The sequence below is a fragment of the Polypterus senegalus genome, chromosome 12, assembly GCF_016835505.1.
Source record: "Polypterus senegalus isolate Bchr_013 chromosome 12, ASM1683550v1, whole genome shotgun sequence".
NCBI lineage: Eukaryota > Metazoa > Chordata > Cladistia > Polypteriformes > Polypteridae > Polypterus > Polypterus senegalus.
The window spans coordinates 83,381,816-83,406,066 of NC_053165.1; the positions used below are offsets into that span (position 1 = coordinate 83,381,816).

The 24,251-nt window shown below is 36.0% G+C and overlaps 1 protein-coding gene across 1 annotated transcript in view; it reads right to left on the reverse strand.

Annotated features, from left to right (window-relative positions):
• Window positions 1–24,251, reverse strand: part of pde4a (phosphodiesterase 4A, cAMP-specific) — a 640,523-nt gene that overhangs the window by 526,171 nt on the left and 90,101 nt on the right. Inside the window, exon 3 of the mRNA XM_039772684.1 lies at window positions 14,307–14,542. Coding sequence (XP_039628618.1) covers window positions 14,307–14,542 — 236 coding nt within the window. The remainder of the gene's footprint in view (window positions 1–14,306; window positions 14,543–24,251) is intronic.

Genomic DNA, 24,251 nt, shown 5'->3' on the forward strand with positions numbered 1-24,251 from the left:
TTTTCTTGCTCCCTCTCCATTTTTGTTGGCACTGTACTGGAAAAAAAGTGGGTTCAGTAAATGGACGAATGAATAGTATACAGTTGAAGTGTATGCTTTAATACCTCACAGTAAGCACTTTGACAATTAGCTTGACTTTGCACTAGCATACCTTTAATTTGGATTTTTTTTTTTACTTTCTTCCGAGTTCTCTAGTAGAACATCTCAACCAGAGATTCCGGATTCCCTCATAACTTTAAAGATATTTTTGTCAGAGCAACTGGGGCCACTAAAACACTTACTGGGAGAATGTGCAAATGGTTGTCTTTGCATGCACCTTACGACTGGCATACATCTCAAATTAGATCCATTTCTACCTTATACTCATCACAAACAAGAAGCATAAGAAAACAAAAATGGTGAAAAGTGGAAGTTCCTGAAGATGCTGTAATCCTAGATTAATTTGCTGTTAATATTTAGCTTGAATAGGCAATGTGAGTTTCAATTTATAATTATCTCTAGAAATGATAATTAAATGTTAAATAAATGAATAAAGAGAAGAGGAAAATTAACACGATACAGTTTATTGAATATGATATTTTTAAGATCCAATTTTTGTTACTAGAAATATGAACCTATTACCAACTGTCTTTTCCCAAAACTGTTTTGGAAAGATATTCAGTTTCAGACAGCACCGATTCTCAGCCACCCTGCATAAGTAGTTTTCACCTACATCTCTGATGCAACACTCTCAAGGGGCTAAAAGGTAGGCAAAGGACAATTAGCCCTGACTGCATAAGTCAAAAATGACACAGTAAATCAAAGTTTTTCTTTCATGATATGTTAATGCATGATGTAATTCACATAGCAGAGACTTTCTTAACAAGGTCTTATCCCATAGATATATAGGCCATAATTGTTTATTTGACAAAGCACAATGCTACCTTTTTTTGCATAACATTAGAACCAAATGCAATCCTCACTTAAGAGCAGTAATTCACATTGTATCTTAAGCTCCTATAGTAAGGGACAGTATGAGAGTTATGCTCATTTAACTGTTTTGAAATATATGGCTAAGCATTGATGTTTGTCATATTTGGTTCTTAAGAGTTAAATGTCAAATCTGCATGAATATTGTACTCTTTTTCACATTTTCTAGGATATAATATCACTATTCAGTTCTTCTGTGTCAGAAAGCTAGATGGCAACTAATAGGTTCCAATATGCCATTTACAGATTCTGATGGCTTCTCCGGCATGCAAATGTGAAAGTGATCTGACTGAACTGTCAAAATGTATCTCTCTTAGTACAGATTTCTTCTTGTGTGTACATCACTTTTATCTGATGGACTGAAGTTGTAGCTACTGGTTTGTACCTGGAAGGACTGAGGGAAGACAATGGTTCATCAATAATTCTTCTGGTGTCTTATAATTTTAAGCTAGGCTGTTCCAGTATAAAAGTGCCTCTTCAGCCGTTTAGGGCCTTTTCCATCAGTGACTGCAGCCGGACCATCAAGACTATTAATTTGAAGGACATATAAATTTTATTAATATGGATACATTCACATTTATTGTATCAAAAGGGTTAGATTTGTCAAGTATGGGTATGCTGGTGGTTTTCCATGTGTAATAAAGGCTGTTTTCAACCTGTTCAGCCAGGTGGTATCTGTCAGATTCAAAATATCTTTTATAACGGTCTGCTCTAATGACATAGTAATTTCATTATATGCAAGTCATTATTATTTCTTCTCAGCTTCAACAATGCCAGACCATTCAAAATGGTTTCACATTTCACATAAAAAAGAGGCGTTTTCCAGTTCTCCATGGTCTCTGCTTTCACAGTTGCCATACTGCCAAGGCTTTCATTCTTTCAGACTTGCTTGTTTGACTTTCTGCATTTTTTTTTTTTTTTTTTGCAGTATTATGTGTTCCTTGAGTTGTCTGCTCTTCTGCTCCAGTTATTTTTAAGCAGTGCTTGTACAGTTTCAATAATATGTAAATGTCTCTCACACTTTCTCAGAGCAACAGAAGGTAGCTGCACATTTCAGATTCGCTATTTCCTTTAAATGTACCAGAAAACAAGAATTCCACATGTTGTTTGAACTTGTAGCACAACTCAAGCGTTCTACTGGCGTTTCAGTCCATCTGCATTCTGTGAATTCCTTTTTTCATATGAATGCATTTTTATAGAGGCTGCTATATCTTTCTTTTTCAATTTTTAACACTCCAATATCATGCCAATCCTTTCACTCCTCCATTATGCGTTTCTTTATTAAAATACTGACATCCTAAATAATGACATTGAAATAAAAAAAGAAAACTATATATTGAACATAAAGAACCTGAAATACATATGTGATACTATTACTCATGTTGAACAGTTATTCATATAAACTAAACATTCATTATACAGCTGGTCATAAATTCCTGAACCCCCAAATAGCTTCCGATAGCTTATTGTAAAATTTACAGGCGAAGAATGATCTCTAACCATTCATTGATTTCTTAAGCATGTTAAATCTTGTGATTTTTTTTAATGGTTCCTTGAAATTACTCCAGTCTAGACTCTTTCCAAGCTCTTTGTCCAATAGTTCTGTTTTGTGGAATTGATGTTTCTTTCATCCAACAGGTGGCACTATTCTGTTCAAATGATCATCAATATGACAACTGTGTTAATATACTATATATTTCCTTGACTTGTAGCATATTGAACATCCCTGCTACAGTCTTAATTGTTATTAGAATTAGCTGGGCTATACATAACCTCCTAATTTAACATATTTTCCAGTTACTGAGAGTGTTACTTATCTGATGATGCTTACAACCAGTAATGAAGGCACTGTGAAAGCCTGTTGCATGATCCTCTGGTCCAGCCTTGGGCCTTCATGGTCCTTCCACAAGCCATCAAACTTTCCTGTAACTATTACTCGCAGCATCGTCACAACAGCATTATGAAATTAATATGACTAATAAGTGCAACATCATGATGACCATCAAGCTGACAGGTGATTAACAACTCAACCCCATCAAACCATCTCAGATATGCATATTATTGATAAACGGATCATGTCGGCTTCCTTTGTGTGCTGTTATAGCGTTATTATTGTGCTAAAGTCAGGCTGACCGATAACCTGTCTGGTTACTATTATTTATCAGTAAGCCAGAAGTGTGGCCTTCTATTGATGCTCATAAGAAGAACAGCGGTGCAGACATAATCATTATATATATATATTTGTAGTTGGAGATCCACAAGGGGAGAGAATGAATCACGTATCATAAAGTACTTTTTATTCCTGAGCTTTCAGCTCCTGCCAGGAGCCATCATCAGAGGATAATGATTAGACACACAAGAATCAAAGGCAATATATAGCAAAATAAGGCGGGTCTGAGTGTGTGCGGAGGGGGGGTGAGGGTAATGAGGTGGGGCTAGGAGGGTGTTAGTCATAAAGTTTTATTTATTATGAGGATGTACTTCTTCTTAAGTTTGCATATGCTGGGTTCATTTCCAAATGTCTGTTAATGGCGTTTCCGTTTGAAAGCCAAGATTCAGCGAGCTCTATGGCACTTTTAGTACTGGCCTTAAATCTTACTTGTACATTGTCCCATTTAAATGTATGTCCAGCTGAATTTGTGTGCGTATCAATCAGTGATCGTGAGTCCTTCCGTCTGATGGCGTTTTGATGCTCCTGTTTACGTGTTGCAATTCTTTTTGATGTTTCAATCAATCAATCAACATTTATTTATATAGCACATATTCATACAAAAAAAATGTAGCTCAAAGTGCTTTACAAAGTGAATAGAAAAATAGAAGACACAATAAAAAATAAACATAAGTCAACATTAATTAACTTAGAATAAGAGTAAGGTCCGATGGCCAGGGTGGACAGAAAAAACAAAAAAAAACTCTTGTCCTATGTACCTATATATATATATATATATATATATATATATATATATATATATATATATATATATATATATATATAATGATTATGTCTGCAGATCCAGCACTCAGTGTCAGGCTGCCGAGTGATAAAATTTCTGGTTCCCATGCACCTGAATGTGCTTCTTCCACCTCGCACACCTCATAACCAGGGGGGAAATGTCATGGAGTCAGTTTAGGACTCTGCCTTCTGGAAAGTGACAGTGTTTTTTCAGAATATCACTTTGTTGTTTTGTTTCCAGTTATACAGAAATCACTGGAAGGTGCCCTAGTCCTTACAGGGGGACACATCCTGACATACACAGGATGTTTAAAATCCACACAGTCAATGTCTAAACTGAGACTCTGAAAGTAAAAAGCAACAGAGCTAAGCAGTGTACCACTGTGCCACCCTACCATTAAAGCAGGCAAATAAAAAATTATAGTAAGCCTTTAGTTGAGCATTTTCAGCGGCTATAATTAAAATGTGCCTTGTCCTTTTATGATCTTCAGTTTAAAGATGCAGGATCCTCATGTATCTGTCAATTTATTATAGGAACTCTAGTGTGAAAGTTTTCTAACCCAAAGATTCTGGAGGTTACACCATTTTTTGCCTGTTAGCTTAGTTTTGTTTCTACTGTATATACTTATTTGCACTATTTCTGCCAGCACTTAGAGGCATTATTTTAAGCTCTTGTTGCTAGGGTAGAGTTTGCAATGTTTGGGGCATGTCCTCCAAAGCCATCAACCATCAATCTCAATGCAATGGGATAAAAGTGCACCTCAAAGTAGTTTCCGTTTCCAAGTTTATGAATTCCCAAAACCCTACCTATTGCTGGTTTGTATAAAAACTCTGATTCCAGTATTTCTGATCTTCCAGTTCCTGACTTTTGCTTTATTTTTGAACCTCACCTCTTCTTCAGGTTTCCTATTATAGTGCTTTTTTTAAAGCACAATAAAAGGATGGTGGGAAATAGAATAAGGTCAGTTTTGTCTTTTTAAAAAAGTGTCACAATGACAAGTGACAACAAATTCAGCAGCTTTTTGGTAAAGTCAACCCAGATCTCAGCCATTCCTCTATAAGTCACATAATTAATTATGATTTTACTTGCACTCCACCCCCTTGTGGCTAATATAAGATGACACTGCACAGAGACAAAGCCATCTGAAGTTACTGAATTAAAACAAAAAGTTTTTCGTCATCCATCGATCTACTACCCTTCTCAGTATGGATACTTTCTTAAAGAAAAAGTACAGCTGCAATAAAATTATTAAAATACATTGCATGACTGTGCTCTACAATGAAATGCCATGTATACTTTGCACAGATCTTTACCCAGATCGGCTGTGGCTTTCCACTCTCTTAAACTGGATAATTGTGTTAGAAAACACACAGAGGTATGCTAAAAATTAATAAAAGAAGAAATGTAAATATTTTTTATTGAACACACTGCACAAAACACTATAAATAATCTCAATATCATTCACAAGTATCTAAGATGTTCACCTTCACAATGCAGTCACTGTTAGAGTGATAGAAGGTAAGCGCCTATACTGAAAGCAATGTGGAAAGGCACAGACCTGCTGCAAATGGTGCCTGTCTAATACGTGGAACACTTACACTCACTTACTTACTGTATATTCATGTCTGTTTATATAGAAATGATTTAAAGATAATTTAAGGATGCCAAGTAACACTTGTTTTTGGGATGAGGGTGAAAAATAAGAGAACCCAAAGAAAAGTCAATGCACGCTGAGGAAGAGTATGGCAACTCCAAACAGAATTCAAACACAGTCTCCTGGAACTGTGAAGGTGAAGTGCTATCCAGTATGCTGTCCGCCTTACCATTATTGACATAAATAAATCTGATATACGGGCTGACCTACTGCATTTTCAGCCACAATCCCTTTATTACTTTTTGAGAAATGCCTGAAGTAAAAACAAGAAATTCATGAAAGGATAATAAGATTTCTTAAACAAACTTAACACCAACGTTACGATAAGGTAAGACAGTACCCAAATACAGACATGATGAAAATGCAGGTGAATGACAAATACTTGTAATGTGGATTGAACTTTCAAAACAATCTGCCTTTATGTTGGTTCCATGAAGCATAATACATTACTAAAATATTGCAGTTAGTAAAGCATATTCTGTTCAGTATTTGGCTCTGTCTTCACCATGCGTTACACTGTAACCTTGCTTATTCTTTTGTATTCATGCTGCCTCCTCCATTTAAAGTCAATCAATCAATCAATCAATGGATACTCTATATCCTTGAATTATGGACAATAACAGAAAGTGTTTAAACTAGCAAGAACAAAGTCTAAAATATGATGCTATAAAATGTAGCATAGCACCGATCTGTGTTTCTTGCCCCTCTACTAAATTTTTGTCATGTCATTTTCTAACCTGCTCAATCCAGACCTGAGTCTCAGCTAGGATAGGGTGCAAGGCACGAATAAACCTTGCATATGGTGCCATTTCATCGCAGGTACTAAGCTTTTATCTATCTAAATCATTCATATAAATTTAAGGATATCAGCATTTTAACTATTATATTGGTGAAACCCAGCTAAAGTTTGAAAATGTTTGGGAAACACCTATAATAAACCAATTTATTTCTTGCTTAGGATAGCTTGGTATCACCCTGCACAACTCAAAATATGTTTAGTTAATATTTTCATTTTTATTAAATGTGTGTGAGGCATGCTGTCAAAAGATTCCTTGAAAAACTTGTTAGTGAATATTATCCATATCATGATCAATTTTACATCCCACTTTCTATGGTAATGAGTACAACTCATTGTGTGATGCTTTGCTGCCTTATATATAGAAGAATATCGCTGTCCTTTCAATAAAGTATATAAATGTAGTCATTTTATCATAATATGATAAGACAGAATGTATCAGTACGATTACCGTGATGTTATTCTGAGTGAAGATAGACAAACACAACAAAAATGTAGCAATCTCAATAACCACTTGTTTACCATTCACTTATGTCTCTAATTCAGTATGTCTTAAACAACTATTTTGTAAAACAGAAATTTCTGACATGTCTAGAAAATGAACTTATAAACCTATGCAAAGCTTTATTAAGCAGCAGAAAGTAGGAATAAAAAAATTCTCCTAAAGACTTTTTTCAAGATAACTATACCCTAGAAATTCCTAATTATACAATAAAAAAACAAGTCAAAACATTTAATAAGACTTTAAGCACTGACAATAATCGGAAAATACTATCTTCTCAACATAGCAATAATTAAAAAAAACACATTCTTTACAGTGGGCGGCACAGTGGCGCAGTGGTAGCGCTGCTGCCTCGCAGTTAGGAGACCCGGGTTCGCTTCCCGGGTCCTCCCTGCGTGGAGTTTGCATGTTCTCCCCGTGTCTGCGTGGGTTTCCTCCCACACTCCAAAGACATGCAGGTTAGGTGGATTGGCGATTCTAAATTGGCCCTAGTGTGTGCTTGGTGTGTGGGTGTGTTTGTGTGTGTCCTGCGGTGGGTTGGCACCCTGCCCAGGATTGGTTCCTGCCTTGTGCCCTGTGTTGGCTGGGATTGGCTCCAGCAGACCCCCGTGACCCTGTATTCGGATTCAGCGGGTTGGAAAATGGATGGATGGTTGGATTCTTTACAGTGGATTTTTTAGCCACCTATTTTTTGTTAATTTAATCATCATAAAACCAAGATAAAGTCTTGCTGAGCTTTGTTACTTAAGCCCCCTCTCTCTCACATATAATAAGGAGAGATCCACTTTTGCAATACGATTCCTTCTTTGCAAATTTCCTCTCTGTAATGAGATTTGACCACTTTTGCATAGAAATGTCAGTGGTACAACATTTCAAAGGCAGAAAGAAGGAATAATGAAGGGAAATGGGATTAATGGCTCAATGTGGTTCACTGCGAGATAAAATATGATGGCAAAGCTGACAGCTGTGGCACAATAATGGACACTTGATGAAATACAGCCATATTAATGAATCATTAGTGCTCTGAGAAGCGCAGTTAATCCATTCTGTTTTCTTCTACACTACATCGTAATGATCACAACCCACAATATCAATAGAAAAACATCTTCACTGTATGCATTAAAGAAAATCACTTCCCTTTAAGAAAGTGTGGCTGTTACAGAGAGTGTTTAAGTCCAAACCAACATCCTTGCCTCTTCTTCAGCAAAACTGGACACATCTTTTCCAAATTTTATTGAGAATGACTATGGTCAAAATGTGCTTTCCCATTTAATATGATGGATGTGGGATACAATTGTTAGAAAGTAAATTAAAAGAGTGATGCAGAATATTTCAACTTACCTGGTTAATACTGAATTAAATGGAAAAATAGACAATACTGCAGCTGCCTTTTTCTCCCCCTATAAGTATGCGTAGTTAAGTACATGTCTAGTCTGGGCACTAGGCAAGAACCAGCCTTGAGTAAAGCAGTAGACTACTGCAGAATGCAATAAACTTGCCAGTTTAATGTGGCAACAAACTTAACCTGAAAATTTTAGGGATAAAGAACCTAAGATACAGATGCTGTGATTCAGCTCACTAAACCACAGCACTCTTTCTCAACTGACATCTGTATTCTGAAAAAGGTAAATGTCTTACATATTTATCAGATTATTATACAAGGTCCTTATGTCCAATACCTCGCTAAATATTGGGGTTAGGGTTATGCCAATAAGCTTACAATATATGTAACCTGTTTTGATAGACAAACTCAAATAAAAAAACATCTGCTTCATACAGGATTTAGCAACACAGAGGAAATATATATATATATATATATATATATATATATATATATATATATATATATATATATATATATATTACAGATACAAACACACACATACACACATGGCTATTTAAAATGAAAGAGCAGATTTCAAAAATTAATTTCAAACAAACTGTAAAGGACAGAAACAAATTCTGCACATCACTGGATAGAGGAAAGTTCAAAATTTAAAAGCCTGCCTAAAAGTAACAGTAAATGCCACCAAGCGCTGTTTCTTGTTTATAGTAAAATGGTGACAACACCACAAGAGAAATCATCGCTGCAATTTGCAAAGTGTAAGTCCACTGTTCAAGTGCAACGTGAATTCCGCCAACAGTTCAACAAACAGTTACCTCATCATAATCAAATTTATGAATGGCATAGAAAATTTCCCCAACTTCAAGAAAATTTGAAGATCCAGCATTACCTGAACGACACCATTCCAGGATGATGGACTGGAAAAGGTGGACAACAAGATCTTGCTCATCGTCTATGGCCTCCCAGGTCTCAAGAACTAACCCCTGCAATTTTTATCTATAGGGTACATTAAAGAATGAGTGTTTGTTCCACCTATGCCCACTAATCTTCAAGATTTGCGACATCGAATTGAGGAAGCTGTGAATTCAGTAACTAGGGACCAGTTGACTCGTGTATGGCAAGAAATGGTCTACCGTTTTGATGTTGTCACGCTACACATGGTGCTCATGTTGAGTGCATGCAATCTCAAGGACCATAGGACCAAATTTTGAACTTTCTTCTATCCACTGATGTTGCGGAATGTGTTTCTATCCTTTACAGTTTGTTTGGAATAAATTTTTGAAATCTGCTCTTTCATTTTGAATAGCCCTGAGTGTGTGTGTATATTATGTATAATATAATGTGTAAATATTATGTATAATAATAATAATAATAATAATATAAATGTGTATAATACACACACACACACATATACATATAAAGGTAAAATTCTGTTACAACAAATATCCTTACAACGAAATTTTCATTACAACAAGGTATTTTTATGATCCTGACAGTTTCCCCATATGACACGAGTCTATAGAAATCTTGTTAGTACGAAGTCCATTCAGCAGATACTTTCCTTACAACAAAGTGCACAAAAGACCGTGAAATGCCTGAATGAATCTTCCGCAGAGCAGTCAGTTCTGTGGTCACAGCTCAGTTGTGCACAAAGATCCCCAAACAGAAACACCGTAAATTGTTTTTTCTTTCTTTGGACTTTCCTCGTACTTTTTTTTTATTGCCTTTTTTGTTTCCTGTGGTTTTCAGTGATACCTTTTGCTTATCGCTCGTCAACATTTGAAAAACATTAATTGGAATTGAACTCATTGTCACCCTCCTATAGAAACGGCAGACATGAAAAAACGATAATTCATATTAGAAAAAAAATTATTTTGCACCTCTCAATTGCGGCAAAAAGAAAAAAGACGTTGAAAGTGAATTTGGAATTTCGCCATTGACACTGTGAACTTTCATGAGAGACAGAGCAAAAAAAAGAAAAATATCAGGTTGCAAACATATGTGAACCGCGGCATTTGAAGACGTTGAAAAAGCCGTTTTTATGTGGTTCAGTGATTCTCGTTCAAGAAACATTCCTATTAAGGCAGCATTCATTCAAGAAAATGTGAGGTTTGTAAACTCTCTTGGGACCTCCGTCAACGGGACAACACGCCGAAGAGTGTCCCGAAGTCTGATCTCTGCGTCTGTACAGGGCAATAGCAGGCTCACGGCTATGCTGCGTCTCTCCGCCAAAATAAACAGAAAAGATCTTGATGGGTGATGCAAGGTTAGGAGCATGGACATTGTAAATACAGATAACAGGATTACTTGGTCACTGACCTGGTCATGACCCTGCCCGACTGCTGTGTCTGTGTATAGCAGAGTGGCAAATCACGCTACAATAAATAACCGTGCTGTTACTGTTTCAAGCTGAATAAAGCTGGTTTTGCTAAAGCACTGAGACTAAGCCTCGTGTGTTGGGGTGCAAGAAAGTGCTTCTGTGGCGCTTCACTGCACCACTGTGAGCCTGTTATTGCCCTGCCCCAGCAACGACAAACAATCTTCCACAGACGCTGCAATCACGCTTCAGGACGCACTTCAGCGTGCCGTCCCTTTGGGTGGGGAGGGGGGATCCCAAAAGAGTTCAGAAACCTCACAATATGAAGAAGAAGGATGATTCGGCTTCTGATTGATAACTGTGCTGCCCACAACATGCTTCTGCATTTAGATAATGTTCGCGTTGAATTCCTCCCACCAAAATTGCACAGCAGTACTTCAGCCATTGGATTTGGGCATCATTTGCACCCTGAAAGTGTATTATAGCAAGGAAATGCTGAGAAAAATTCTCGTCAGCATAACTTGTAGGCAGGAGGAGATTAAAATTAACGTGAAAGAAGCTACTGAAATGATTGCAAACGCCTGGACGCAAGTTAAAGAAAGCACTATAGTAACAAATACAGAATCTCACTACAATGAAATTTTCGTTACAACAAAATTTTTTTTAGGTCCCTGGGAGTTCATTGTAACGGAATTTTACCTGTATATATAAACTAATTGGTTGAGTTGTTACATTCACATATAAGTTGATAGTAATTTTTAATTTTTACTATATTATGAATATGCAAAATTAAATGTTACATTTCTGATATCTCCAATTAATACTGTATTAATTTGGACATACTGAGAAACATTTTAGGATTTTCCCATTCAAACCCCTTTCCCATTAATGCTGCTCTCCATGTCCCATTATTGTATAGCTTCCTAAACTACTACTGAACTACTACTGAGAGGAATGTTGACTCATAAATCTTCCAATAGCAAATATCTGATTACCCTCATGGAGAAAATGACATCATAAAGGCTATAAATTACAAGCACACACTACAAGGTATCGGTCATCCTCCTAACTGTCCAATACAATAGAACTTCTGAAATACTACACAAAACCTCAGGCAAATCACTTGTAACCAATCAAATACGTTACATCCAGGCACCTGATTTTTGTTTTTTTTTTGTTGTGACTTACAGTGAAGAAAAAAAAACTTGTGGCTGCAAGGAATTATGTAAGCCGCCAGAGAAAGTGAATCCTGCTACCCATGAACTCTCCACAACAACAATCACGATAGAGGGATGAATAATTCAGAATTCGAATCTAGGGTGAGCTATAGACAAAAGACTCCTTACAAGTGCCATGCACCTCACGCAAACATATACATGTAGGCCATTAGGATTTCAGTTATTGATTTTGAGGACTACTCCGTTATTTGCCATCCTGATGATGCAAGTTTACTGTACTCAATTAACCTTGAAGTTACATAGCATAAAAATGAACTAGAGTATTTCACATTAGTGACATGATGCATAAAACCTACCCAGTCTTGTTTTAATTAATCTGCTAAATAAAAAACGCACTTGTCCATCTGAACACACTGCAAGAGCACTGTGTTATGTATGCATGTCAAGGTTGTATATGTAAATGATGGACGGATGATTTGCCAGGCATAAAGCTTGCACTTATGCACTGTACACAGACATCCAACTGGTTCAGTAGCAGTTTGTATTTAAAGCAATATGGTGCTTGCATAACAATGAATGTACTGGGTGCCCTGACTTTTTGCTTTCATTAGATGGTAAAAATGCATTATGTTCAAGCCCATATCTCTATCCAGACAAACTCAATCATCATACCATTTTATAATCATTTTTAATGCATACATTCATAAATGGCATGTGCGCTGGTGTCACTGCAAAATGAGGGGCATATTCCCATAAGGCAAAAACTGCTCTGTAGAATAGGACATCTACAATCATTAAATTGGGAAGTTTGTATTATTGCAACAAAAGTACACAGTGCTACCCCATAGGGTTTTTAAGTAGCCTATTCAGATACCTATGCATACTGGAGCAGGAACAGTTTATTCATTTCACATAACACATAACATAACATAATCTGACAAATGATCAGAATAAGAAAAAACAGAAGAAGAGTTGAGCAAGTGTAAAATGAAGAACAGTTTTTTTAAATAATGTTCTGCTGAAGACGACACCATCCTCACTAGTTTTTTAGTTCAGAAAATCTTTGCACAGGAAGCTACATTAGAGTCTCATGCAATGACTCTTGTACCTTATTTCTAGTAGTTGTTCTTAGTTTTGAATGAATTATTTAAATTACACTCATTTCCTATATAGTAACACCATTAACAAGGCAACATTACAATATGACTTTAGAATAGATTAACACACATCAAGTCAAAGTATATTCCGAGACAAAACAATTAATGCAGTATTGGCAGACATTGGTGGAGTCAGAAAAGGATATGATGTACAAGTGAATTGTTCTCTCAAGAAAAGAAAATATGTACCTGCCAGACTTCAGAGAGATGCTCAATTAAATCTAAAATTCATACTATTACTCAAAACATTTATTTGAAAATCAAAATTGTTCAGCTTTTCCTTTTAGCTGTTATCACAGTCAGACTAGACTACTGTATATCATTAGCAGATTATTTTCAACCAAATGTTTGGTGAGCAAAACAAAATCATCAGTCAGAGAACAAATCTTAAAATTTAAAACCATTAAATACAGAATTTAATATTGCTTTCCAAGGCTTCACAAATTAAGAAAAGGGTTAGAATGAAAACCTGCAGCCACAGTAGCTCTCCAGGACTAGAGTTGGAGACCCCTGCATTAAATGCTTACATTTCACCCTTCTTCAATAAATATTTCAGGGTATGAACTAGAACAATACAATGACAAAGTTAGGCTCACAATGTGAAGTGGCCTCAGCCAGATTGCTACTACTGCTAGTACAATGTTCATCACAAATATGAACTGTCTGGGAAACTTTTCAAATATGAACATAATAATAAATGAAGCAGTTTTCAGTTTAAATGTATGATAATGTTAAACTAAAAAAAGCTGCAAAGCAATCACTATTTATTATAACACCATTATCATGCTACTCTCGGTTAGGTGTGAAGGTCATTTTATTATTTTCTATACTTGGCTGTATGTGGGGAACATTGAAAAGTTTTTGTCTCTTAGGTAATGTCTTATGTTTCCAGTAAAGGGAACAATAAACTGACTGCATCTTCCGTAATGACCCAAGTTTAAGCCTTTGCATACTTTTTGCATAAGACTTTGCCCACCTCTAGAAATCTATTACAAGCAAGTATTAAAAGTTAAATGTGTAAACGAAACTGTTTTTCTTATTTACTTGTAAATTAATCATTAGTCATGCATCTTTAAAAAAGAAAAGAAAAAAAAAGTTGCTTGAGATATCAAATTTGTTTTCAAATTTTCAAGTCCCATGGCCAAGTAAGCACACGAATTCCAACAAAAGATCATTACAATTTTTAAAGACAAACAGTACTGCACCATAATTAAACTAAAAGTAGTGGAAATTGTACTATGCTACAGTCATAATTAGTATAAAGTACATTTATTTTTTTCATTAATAATTATTTTTGCTAAAGTGGAATAAGCAAAGAATTAAGCATGTAAGAAATCTCCTTAATTTAACATATTTTTGTTTAGGTCTAATTATGCAAATTATACAAAACTGTGCACGTAATTAAGGTTAAAAAAAAAACAAGCATTCCTTTACCTGTCCGAGTCACAGTGGGTGATTGCAATACGTGGAGGAATGTGCAGGGGCAGTGTTGTTGGTCTTGTCATACTGTCAAGTATTTCAGGGGACCGGGGCCTGTCTCTAGGCCTCCAAGAAGGTACCTGAAGACTTGCAGACAGCTTTCGTCTACCTCTCCGAAGGTCAGCTCCCAGTGTGCTTCCTGATGTGTAGGAGCGACTGTACCGACCTGGATCTAATGTGTCTTTACTTTTCTGCAAGACAAAAAATAGAAAAATACTTCAATATTTTTGTTTTCATCTAAACAGCAGCACTAAAAATATCTTGCTAGTTATACTGTATGTAATATATGATGGATATAAACTATGAGAACATGTGACAATGCTAAAATATACTATTATGTCTAACTCACAACTTACTTTATTATGCTATAATGACATTATAAACATGAAAGACAAAAAAACATTCACTATCGTTTCCTTCTGGCTATGCATTTTATATTTCTCAGTTTTGGTTGTAGCATACATAAGGTACCCGTTTTTTCCTAAAAGAGCAATGTTTGCCTAAGAATTACTTTTAAACTTACTAAATCAAATACCAAAAAAAGTACAAATGTAGACTCACGTCTTGACATTTGTTAAAAAAATGTAATTCTTCGGTTACAAAAGGAAGAATGTTTATGTACAATGTGAGGGCATCCACAACATCAAAAGTATCATCACCACTCGTTTAACATAAATTAACCCCCACATCTTTTTTCCTCCATTCTCTGCAACACTGAACATCATCTGGGATGAGACGCAGTCTTCTCAAGCGCACTCCATATACAACTATAGGTGCATCTTTTTCAACTTTTATTATTAATTTATTATAATTTCAAAGCTACACATAGCTATTTGTACTGCTGAAACCCTAAATGTTCAGACTTTAAAATTTAAAAAAAATCTGCAATCTGCAAATGCAGTTACAGTATTTATGCCACAGAATATATGAAGTATGAATACTTTTTATTTTTGGAATCAGAATATTTAATGCTATATTTTGTACATAAATTTCTGCCATTATGTGATGTATTAGAACACATACTACTATGAAATAGTGTTTAATGTACATATGTATTCATTCAATATTGTTACTAATAAACTAATCACCTTTAACCATTCATTCATCTAGAGGCACTGTTGTGAAATATTAAAACTGCAGTACAGTGTGAAAGATTCAATAAAAGTAGTCTTACTGATACTGTCCAAGTCAGTAGTATGTTGTAGCCTCATAAGGATATGGGGAAAGACAACCAGTCTGGTTCTTCTGCAGTGGGAGGATTATGAAGAAGCACCTGGTGCTGCTAAAGGGTATGCCATGCCATTCAGGACCAGATTTTTGATCAATACCAGGTGACCTGGAACTCTTGCTAACAGGTTACCAGCCAGCCACATGGCTTTGTGCTTGGAGAGTAGAGGCAGCTGTTGAACGAGGGCTCAGCTGGAGCAGGGAAAGGCCACAGGTGTGAAAAGTAGATTGATTTGTGGAGATGATGAACAGGGAAAAGGAAACTACTGAATAACTAGGCCAGTCAACCCAAAGGTTAAATGGGGATTGTTTGGTGTTTTGCAATGCCCACAAGGCTTAGGTTTTGTTATTTTATGCTATTTTGTATTCTACATTTTTGCCCTACTATAATTATTCCTTTGTTTGTAATCACATTTCTCTATTTTTGGTTTTATTTTGGGGTTGATGTTAGTTAACATGTGATACATATAGCTCAAAAAATATGTGAATTAATGAATTCAGAAAAAGATCCTGTTATGAATTTGTATAAAGATGAAAAGCAAGCCATATGAAGAATAAATGTTCAAACTCACTATACTGAACTATGAATTAAAAAAAATGTAGAATAAAACACTTAATAAAGGCTACAAACAAGTGAAAATCTAATTAAACAGACAGTAATCAGGACACCTAGACTATTAAATAAAGCCTCTTAAAACTAAGACTGATTACAGTCATTTCAAAACATACCATATCGAACTCTGGACTCTAAATCTTATTGTATGCAGACTCTTGTGTAGAAATATTTGCATCCCTTAAATGACTGCTATGTGTGAATTTAACTCCGTATATTTACTGATATTGATTTGTAACCATTATGATTCTTTTAGAATCATAAATGCATACTGCTAGACATTTTTTGGAATTTATTAGCCTGGGGTAATTAGGTTCAGAATAGACATCGGCCTGGGAAACACTGATATAATGCATAAATGTCAGTAGTTCTAAGATTATTGTTTTTTCCTATAATTATTGTTAAATCTACATGAAGAAATTATGTCTTTTAAAGTGGTATGCATGCTGCACAGAAAATAAAAAAGGAACAACTGGGCGTCTGCATACTCCAAGAAACAGACAAGATACAAGACTCTGTGGACTGAAGAAACCTTAGAGCAGCTATGCACCCAGGCTCAAAAAAGACTCATATTCACCATCATGTGTATCCCTGCATAATTATCTTCCAACAAGACTCCTTTAAAATACACGTCCTGCTTTTGCTCCCCTCAGCTTTACTGTGCTTAATACATTTTTTTTAATAGTAATAATGATTATATATTGTTAGGCTGGGTCAAGGTATATTGTTTTAAAGCACTTAAGTGTGGTTGATTGCCATATTCCCATAGAGGTTAGAGGCTGAGGAGGAATTCTCAAATAGAAAGTAGTATGGTGAGTGGACATCTGCTTTGGTGAGTGGCACAGGTGTAGCTCAGGTCTGAAGACAACCACTTGGTCTGCTTGTGCCAAGCTAGTATGTTTCTCTGCTTGAAGCAGCTGTCAATGTGAGGGGGCTATAAAGCAGCTATATTAAAGTACAAATACATTTCCAGTATACAGACATATTTTACTCATATACTGCTGGCCTTTGATCATTTTACAAAATGTTTTTGATTTTAAATACATAGGTTACAATACCACATCATGATGTACCATTATAATATAATATGATGTGTTTGAATATTGTGTAAATGAGATAATAAGCATTATATGCAAATAGCCTGTATGTCTAAAATTTGCATTACTGTGGTTTCCTGCAAAAACATATCAGCATAATTTTACTAATTATTTGCAAGGAAGAGACACTACAGGTTATAAATATAAAACCACAAAGAGACTAGCTGCATTTGACTTAAATTTGGAAGAGCCGCAGGCAACTAGCTGGCAGAACACATCACAATTATTAATTAAATTAAGGCTAAAACGTAGTACTCTGCCCCTTAACCTCTTCCCCCACACACTGGAGAGACTGGAGAGTGTGATTTTTATTATGTAAAGTGACTATTCTAGTTGTACTTAAATAAATAAAGTAAAACCATGTCATTCCAAGACTCAAAATAGAAGACACTGCCAGTTGGTCTTTGAAATGAAAATTAATGCAGACAAAATCAAATGACCCTAAGGCAAATTAAACTGATCCTTCTTAATCTTCAAGTGACCCAGGGTTTTCTGTTTTGCATATATTTTAATTTGTTAACACAAGCGCATGTTTTCTGTCTGTGCATTTAAAACAGCCATACATATTAATATTGACAAAGGTGGTATGGTGGCACAGTGATTATGCTGTTGCCTCACAGATTTAGTACCCTTGGTTTGAATACTGTCCAGTCTCTGTCTGGGTAGAGTCTGCAAATTCTACCTGTGTCCAAGCAGGTTTTTTTTCAGGGTTCTCAAGTTTTCCTCCTACATGTATAAGACACACACCATTAGCGTATTCCAGAAAGCAAAACTGACTGGTGGGTGTCTGTAAGGGTAGGCTCTTTGATGGACGTGGGTTCTTAAGCATGATGCTGCTAAACGTCACATATTTTCTGGACTTTCTTGCATTATACCTTTTCCCTGGAAAATGATAGGCATTTCCACCTTTATCTATGAACTTGCTCATTTTAGATGGTTGTGCCAGAAATTGGAAATGGCAGATATAAAGAGAACACCAAACTTTAAACATCCTTTTATATTTTAAAATGCCAATGAGATTGTGGAGAGCTTGACCTGTCACAGCAACCTCAGCCAAGGTACAACCCCCTGGATGAGATTCTAATACATTTCAGGGGCTTTATTTGTGAAAGTTCTCCAAGTCATTTCCATGAATATGGGTCCTCATCCTTCTGATGTACTGCGTTGTTGGATCAAATGTTTTGAGTGCAATGTACTCCTAGTTAGGGTTTCAGGCAAAGATGACTTTTCTGGAAATTGTAATTCTTATTCCTTACATTGCAGTGCATTTGTTTGTAGGATCACTGAATTAAGTAATGATGGATTATTGACTTTTTCTTATGCCCAGTAACAGGCTGATTATACCTAATAAATGTAATTTACTACACATAATTATTTCCAACAATTTCTCGTTAACAGTGACTTCTATCAGCAGTTTTCCAAGGGGTAAATCAAGGCAGTGTCATGGTGGTACCATTAAGGATCTGTGAGAGTCTGTGGAATATTAAAATACACGGCCTTTTGTCTTTCTTCTAATATGGACTTCCAAGTAACTTTATTCCAAAGTTCTTTCAGCAGCTTCTTGCTATTATATTTCAATATGGGCATAGAATTGACTTAATATACTGTAAAAGAAAAAAACTTTGATTATTCATTCATGGTGTTTTTGGGATTAAATTTGTATTTGGTTAAGCAAAACACAAGGTAGGAAAAAAACAAATACAACTGGTGTAAAAAGGAGGATGAATTAAAAAAGAAGACCATCACCACCCCATTATCACTTATGCAGGAGATACAAGAAGATTTATACTTCTGACATGAATACAGATGGGCTCAGTTTAACATTTAATATTTCTATGATGGCACTTTTAGGCATTATTTAGATCTGAATGGGCAAGCTGCCAAGGCTTATGCAAGCAAGTTTTTCTGTTTTAAGTATATTGGTTAGTGCCTCACAGCTCCAAATATCTGGGTTCAGTTTCTAGCCCAGTGGAGAGAACATTGTTCATGCATAGATTTTCTAAAATGCATGCCTGTTAAGTTGATTTGAATCTATAATTTGATGCTGTATGTGTGATTGTTGGAGTAGGCATGAGTGTGCTTTATGATGGACTGACACCTCCACACTGAACTAAGTACTATACCCAGACTCTAGATTGAAAACACTTATTTCAGGCCCTGTAGTCCACAACAATATATTTGGAGTCACATTTAAACCTAATGCCAATCCATTTTGAATAAATAACATCAATTCATCCAAAAGATACATGGAGAGGGCAGTCTTGTTGAAAGTAACAATTAAATTAATTTTGATTATGTAGTCTCTTGCCACTTACTGTTAAAAATAACAAAAAAGATTCCAGGAATTTTCTGTATATCTGATCAGACTTCACCATTTCATCTGTCCATCCATATTTCCTTTTTAATCCACTTCAGAGTTGTCCCATCTCATATGCAACTCACTCAATGAGGTGATAATCTTTGATAACATTTTGCCACCCCATTTAAGGGCATAATCACAAACACACACATCAACACATGGTCAATTAATTGAACTGAAAATAAACTGATGAGCATTATGTTCAAACTATATAATGCAACAGTGCGACTACACCTGGTTTATTGTGTGCAGTTTTGGTCACCATGCTACAACAAAGACATAGTAGCACTTAAAGCTGTGCAGAGGAGAGCAACTAGGTGCTTCCCAGAACTTAAGGACATGTTCTATAGTGACAGAGAATTAAACTTGTTTATTCTTGAGCAGAGGATGCATGAGGATCTAATTCAGAACATACAAACTCCACAAAGAAAGTGACCAGTCTTGAATTTAGACTGTTGTGCCATCATCAATACTTCATGTGCTAAATGCTATGGATGAGTTCCATAGGATATCTAGAATTATGATAAAGTTCAGCATGAATACATTGTTTCATAAGTGTCTGTCTTCTTTTGAAAATTTCTGATTCACCGTTACACATCAGTTTACTAATCCATGACACAATCAGTCATCAATTTAAAGATTTGTGTAAATTAAATTTTGCTTGGCTTTTTAAAGGTGTTAAACAAGATCTCAGCAGCTAGTTCATTATTCACCTATCATTAGTTAAGACACTCAACTCCAGTACAGTTAATATTGTACTCAATACTCTGGCTTCTTAATAAACCAGATAAAAGTTACAAAATATTTTTGTTGAGCCAACACCCTCTCCAATTGAATAAAAACGTTTAACTGACATGAACGGGATGAAGTCTGGCTTTATTTTCAGCTTAGATTCTGAACTCATAGTATAGCATGGTCTTGCTTAAAGTGTAAATTATTTGGCAGTTTTTCTTCTTTATATGGTCTGTTCTGCACAGTCATAATGATTGTCACAGTCAATAATCTTTGCATCGGTACAAACAATATGTTAAGCTATAGGTCTTATTGTCAATTGTGCTTTTTGAAAACATTCATATAGTTCCCATCCTTACTGAAATGGATGGTAGGTAGGTAGGTCTTTATTTGTCCCCAACTAAAGAAGAAAGAAAAACGTCCAACTTGACTAAAGATTAAAACAGCAGTCACAGTCATAACTGCATATCGCCAATTGTATAAAGAACTTTCTGTAGCATTTCTTTGGCACACTTTTGCTGAATAATTTTTTTCCTGAAAGTAATCAATGCTAGTGTGTCAGGAACAGAATGTGCATCAGTGTTCATAATGGTTGTCAGTTTTGTTTTCAATATCTTGCACAGGTCCAGAGATTTGTATATTAAGAATTCTCTTGCATCTTTCAAAGAACTTTGTTCTAAATAGAATCTTTCAGAAAAGCACTTCTTTCATTATACATAAGGCAGAAACTTTGCTAGAGTCAACATGAATCAATTTCCTAACCTTTCTTCATTAACTACTACTGAAAGAATGTTATACTGTTGATGATGGAATTATGTCAGAATTGTAACAGTTCTTTCACAGTAACACGCCCTTAGATAATTTAAGATCATTTTGGCAGTGGGACCTTACACACAATGAATAGAAGACAGTGTCTGACAGAATACACACTTTCTCAGTTTTTACCAGACAGAAATTAATTTAGTTTGAAATTTGACAATGTATTCATTCATCTTTCCTAACACAGACTCTCAGGTAATTACCCTGGATTAAGCACTTCGTGAGATCTCTTCAAGTGCCTGCTTTTCTTTTCATATATTCTTCCAATATTTTACTTAATCTTATGTTTCACTGAACTACAATTTTCACAAAGCGATCAAACACTATTAGGGTTAACCTATATGCTTATCTTTTAATTAGATATTTTGGAATAATGCCACATATTATATTAATTCCCAGCGAATGTTATAACATATTAGCCATTAATACAGCATCAGATTGATGTCTCATTTTGCTCAAATGGAGCAATCTTAACTCGCTGGCTGGTTATAGAATAGTGGGGAAGAGGAGCGTGGTTAAAATTAGAGAAAAAATATATATATATATATTCACACTTGTATTATTTAGACAGCAGGGACCAATATAGACATTTTTCAGTATTAATACAGTTCTAAAAAAGCATAAATCAGTGAAATAACATTTAATCAGTTCACTATAGTAAGTGTTCATTGCGTTTATGGTGTTTCTTTTTTTGCCTTTTTAGTCTGCTTTTTTGTTGGAAAGCTGAAGATATTATTTAAATAACTAGATAATGCAACACATATAAAACATGTAAAATGTAACATGTAAAATGTACATAACATGCAATGCATTTTAACACACAATACTGCAGTTTTGTTTTTTTTTTTTTATATAGTAAAAAGACTGTGGTGGGTTGGCACCCTGCCCGGGATTGGTTCCTGCCTTGTGCCCTGTGTTGGCTGGGACTGGCTCCAGCGGACCCCCGTGACCCTGTGTTCGGATTCAGCGGGTTGGAAAATGGATGGATGGTTGGATAGTAAAAAGAGGAATAGTCTTAGAGTAGAGTGCTGTTGTGTTCTCTAATCTCCCATTAGTGGAATGTAGGTGAAATGTTTGAGTAGAGGTATCTGACGTCTATGATCACAGGGGACAAAAGGCAGAATAGGTTTCACTGTATACAGTATTTCAGCAAGTCAGGGTGTTCTTACTAAGAAGCTAAATGTAACATGAAACTTTTATTTTGTGCTCCATTTCTGTCCAAATCCTATAAGAAAGCAGGCAAAGGCAATATATTCTGAGCCAGGATCCGGAATTTGTAATATCAGAACTGGTTATTGTGCATTAATACTTTTTACAATTGTGCACATTCATATCTGCTAAAAAAACTAGAGTTACCATTAACCATTACATTTTTGAACACCTTTAATGCAATTCAGGGCCAAAGGAGGCTGGAGCCTATGCCAGCAGCCATGGGTGTAATGAAGGAATCAGCCCTGGCCAGTACCTTGCACCTGTTATAGGCGATGTGGGAGGAAAAACCCACATACAAACTGGCAGAACACGTAACTCCACATAGATAAGAACCAGGTACAGGATTGAACCCAAGATGCTAGATCTGTGGAGTTGCTGTGCTGTCCAGAAAAGTAAACCCTTTTTCTTAAAATATTATGAACATGCTCTGAAATGTGATTTTTGAGATACCTCTTAGAAACCAAATAAGCAAAAAAATAAAAAAATATCTGCATCTATGTAATTTTGACAATGGCTATATCCCAATTCTAATGGAGTTTATTGAAAAAATAATTGATTTTCTATTTTTGCATTTTTATATTTGTGCAGATGTAAACCTTACAGTAATAAACAATCTCTTAAATTTCTATGTAGTTTATTACATGTATGCTGTATGTCTTGTGAACATGGCCCGGGCACAGACAGGCAGACATGTTGTTTTCCACCACCACATGTTTATTTACAATATTTACAAAGTCCAAAGTCAGCGTACACACAAACCCCACAAAGTCCTGGCCACACAATGCCTTCTTCTTCGGGCCGCCTCCACACTCTCTTCTGCTTCGTCCTGCTTCCACCCGACTCCAGCCTCGAATGAAGGGAGGTGGCCCCTTTTATTAGCACCCGGATGTGCGCCAGATGAATTCCGGCAATCGCCCACTGCCAGCTGTGCTCCCGAAAGCTGTCCGGGTGTCCCTTCTTCTCTTCCCCCCAGCACTTCCTGGTGTGGCAGAAGTGCCGAGGTCCAGGGCTCTAAAGGCATCGGGGCGCCCCCTGGCGGTGACCACGGGCCCCTACAGGGTTGGGCTTCCAAGCCCTCTACCCGTGTCCCCCAAAGCAACCAGGGTGGCGGCCCCCACGTGATCCAGGGCGGGCATAGACCCTCTTCCGGTCCTTCAGGGCGTCCCGGCCGGGTCGTCGCCCCTGGCATCCCTGACAGTCTGTACATTTAAAGATAACAAAAATTTCTCAAAATAATAAACTTGTCCTTTTGAACTCTGAGCTGCTGAGAACCGAGAGGATAAACAATAATTTAATACACTGACATGAAAAGCAAAGAGTACATTACCAATTTATTTTTATTGAAGGGAGCTCAGTAAAGCATTCACCTGTAAGCCACAAATCATTTCTGATTTTTAATACCTTGCGATTCATTATGCGTAATAATTTCAAAAATTATAGATCCATGAAATAAAATATTGTACTTTAGAAATACTAGGGGGAGGTGTGTGGGGTGGGGCTGAATTAAACTGGTACGTTTCTCAAAAGAAAATACCTGCCTCCACAGGGTTAATTCTTTTGGCTGTGAAAAAGGGATTTGCTGCTTGCAATCAATACTTTTATATTTTGAACTTTACAGCATTAATTCACTGGAAGGACGACTAATATGTTTTTTTAGTGTAGAATGGGTTTACTACATCTATAAATGTCATTGCAATTAAGATATCCTAAACAATAATTAAATCAAACAAGAACCTAACTCACATCAGCCAACAAATAAATTATTTAATACATCCTTTTTTTTTCTACTAAACACATTTTTAATTACTTTGCTCTGTTTTATTTGTCGACTTCCAAAACCT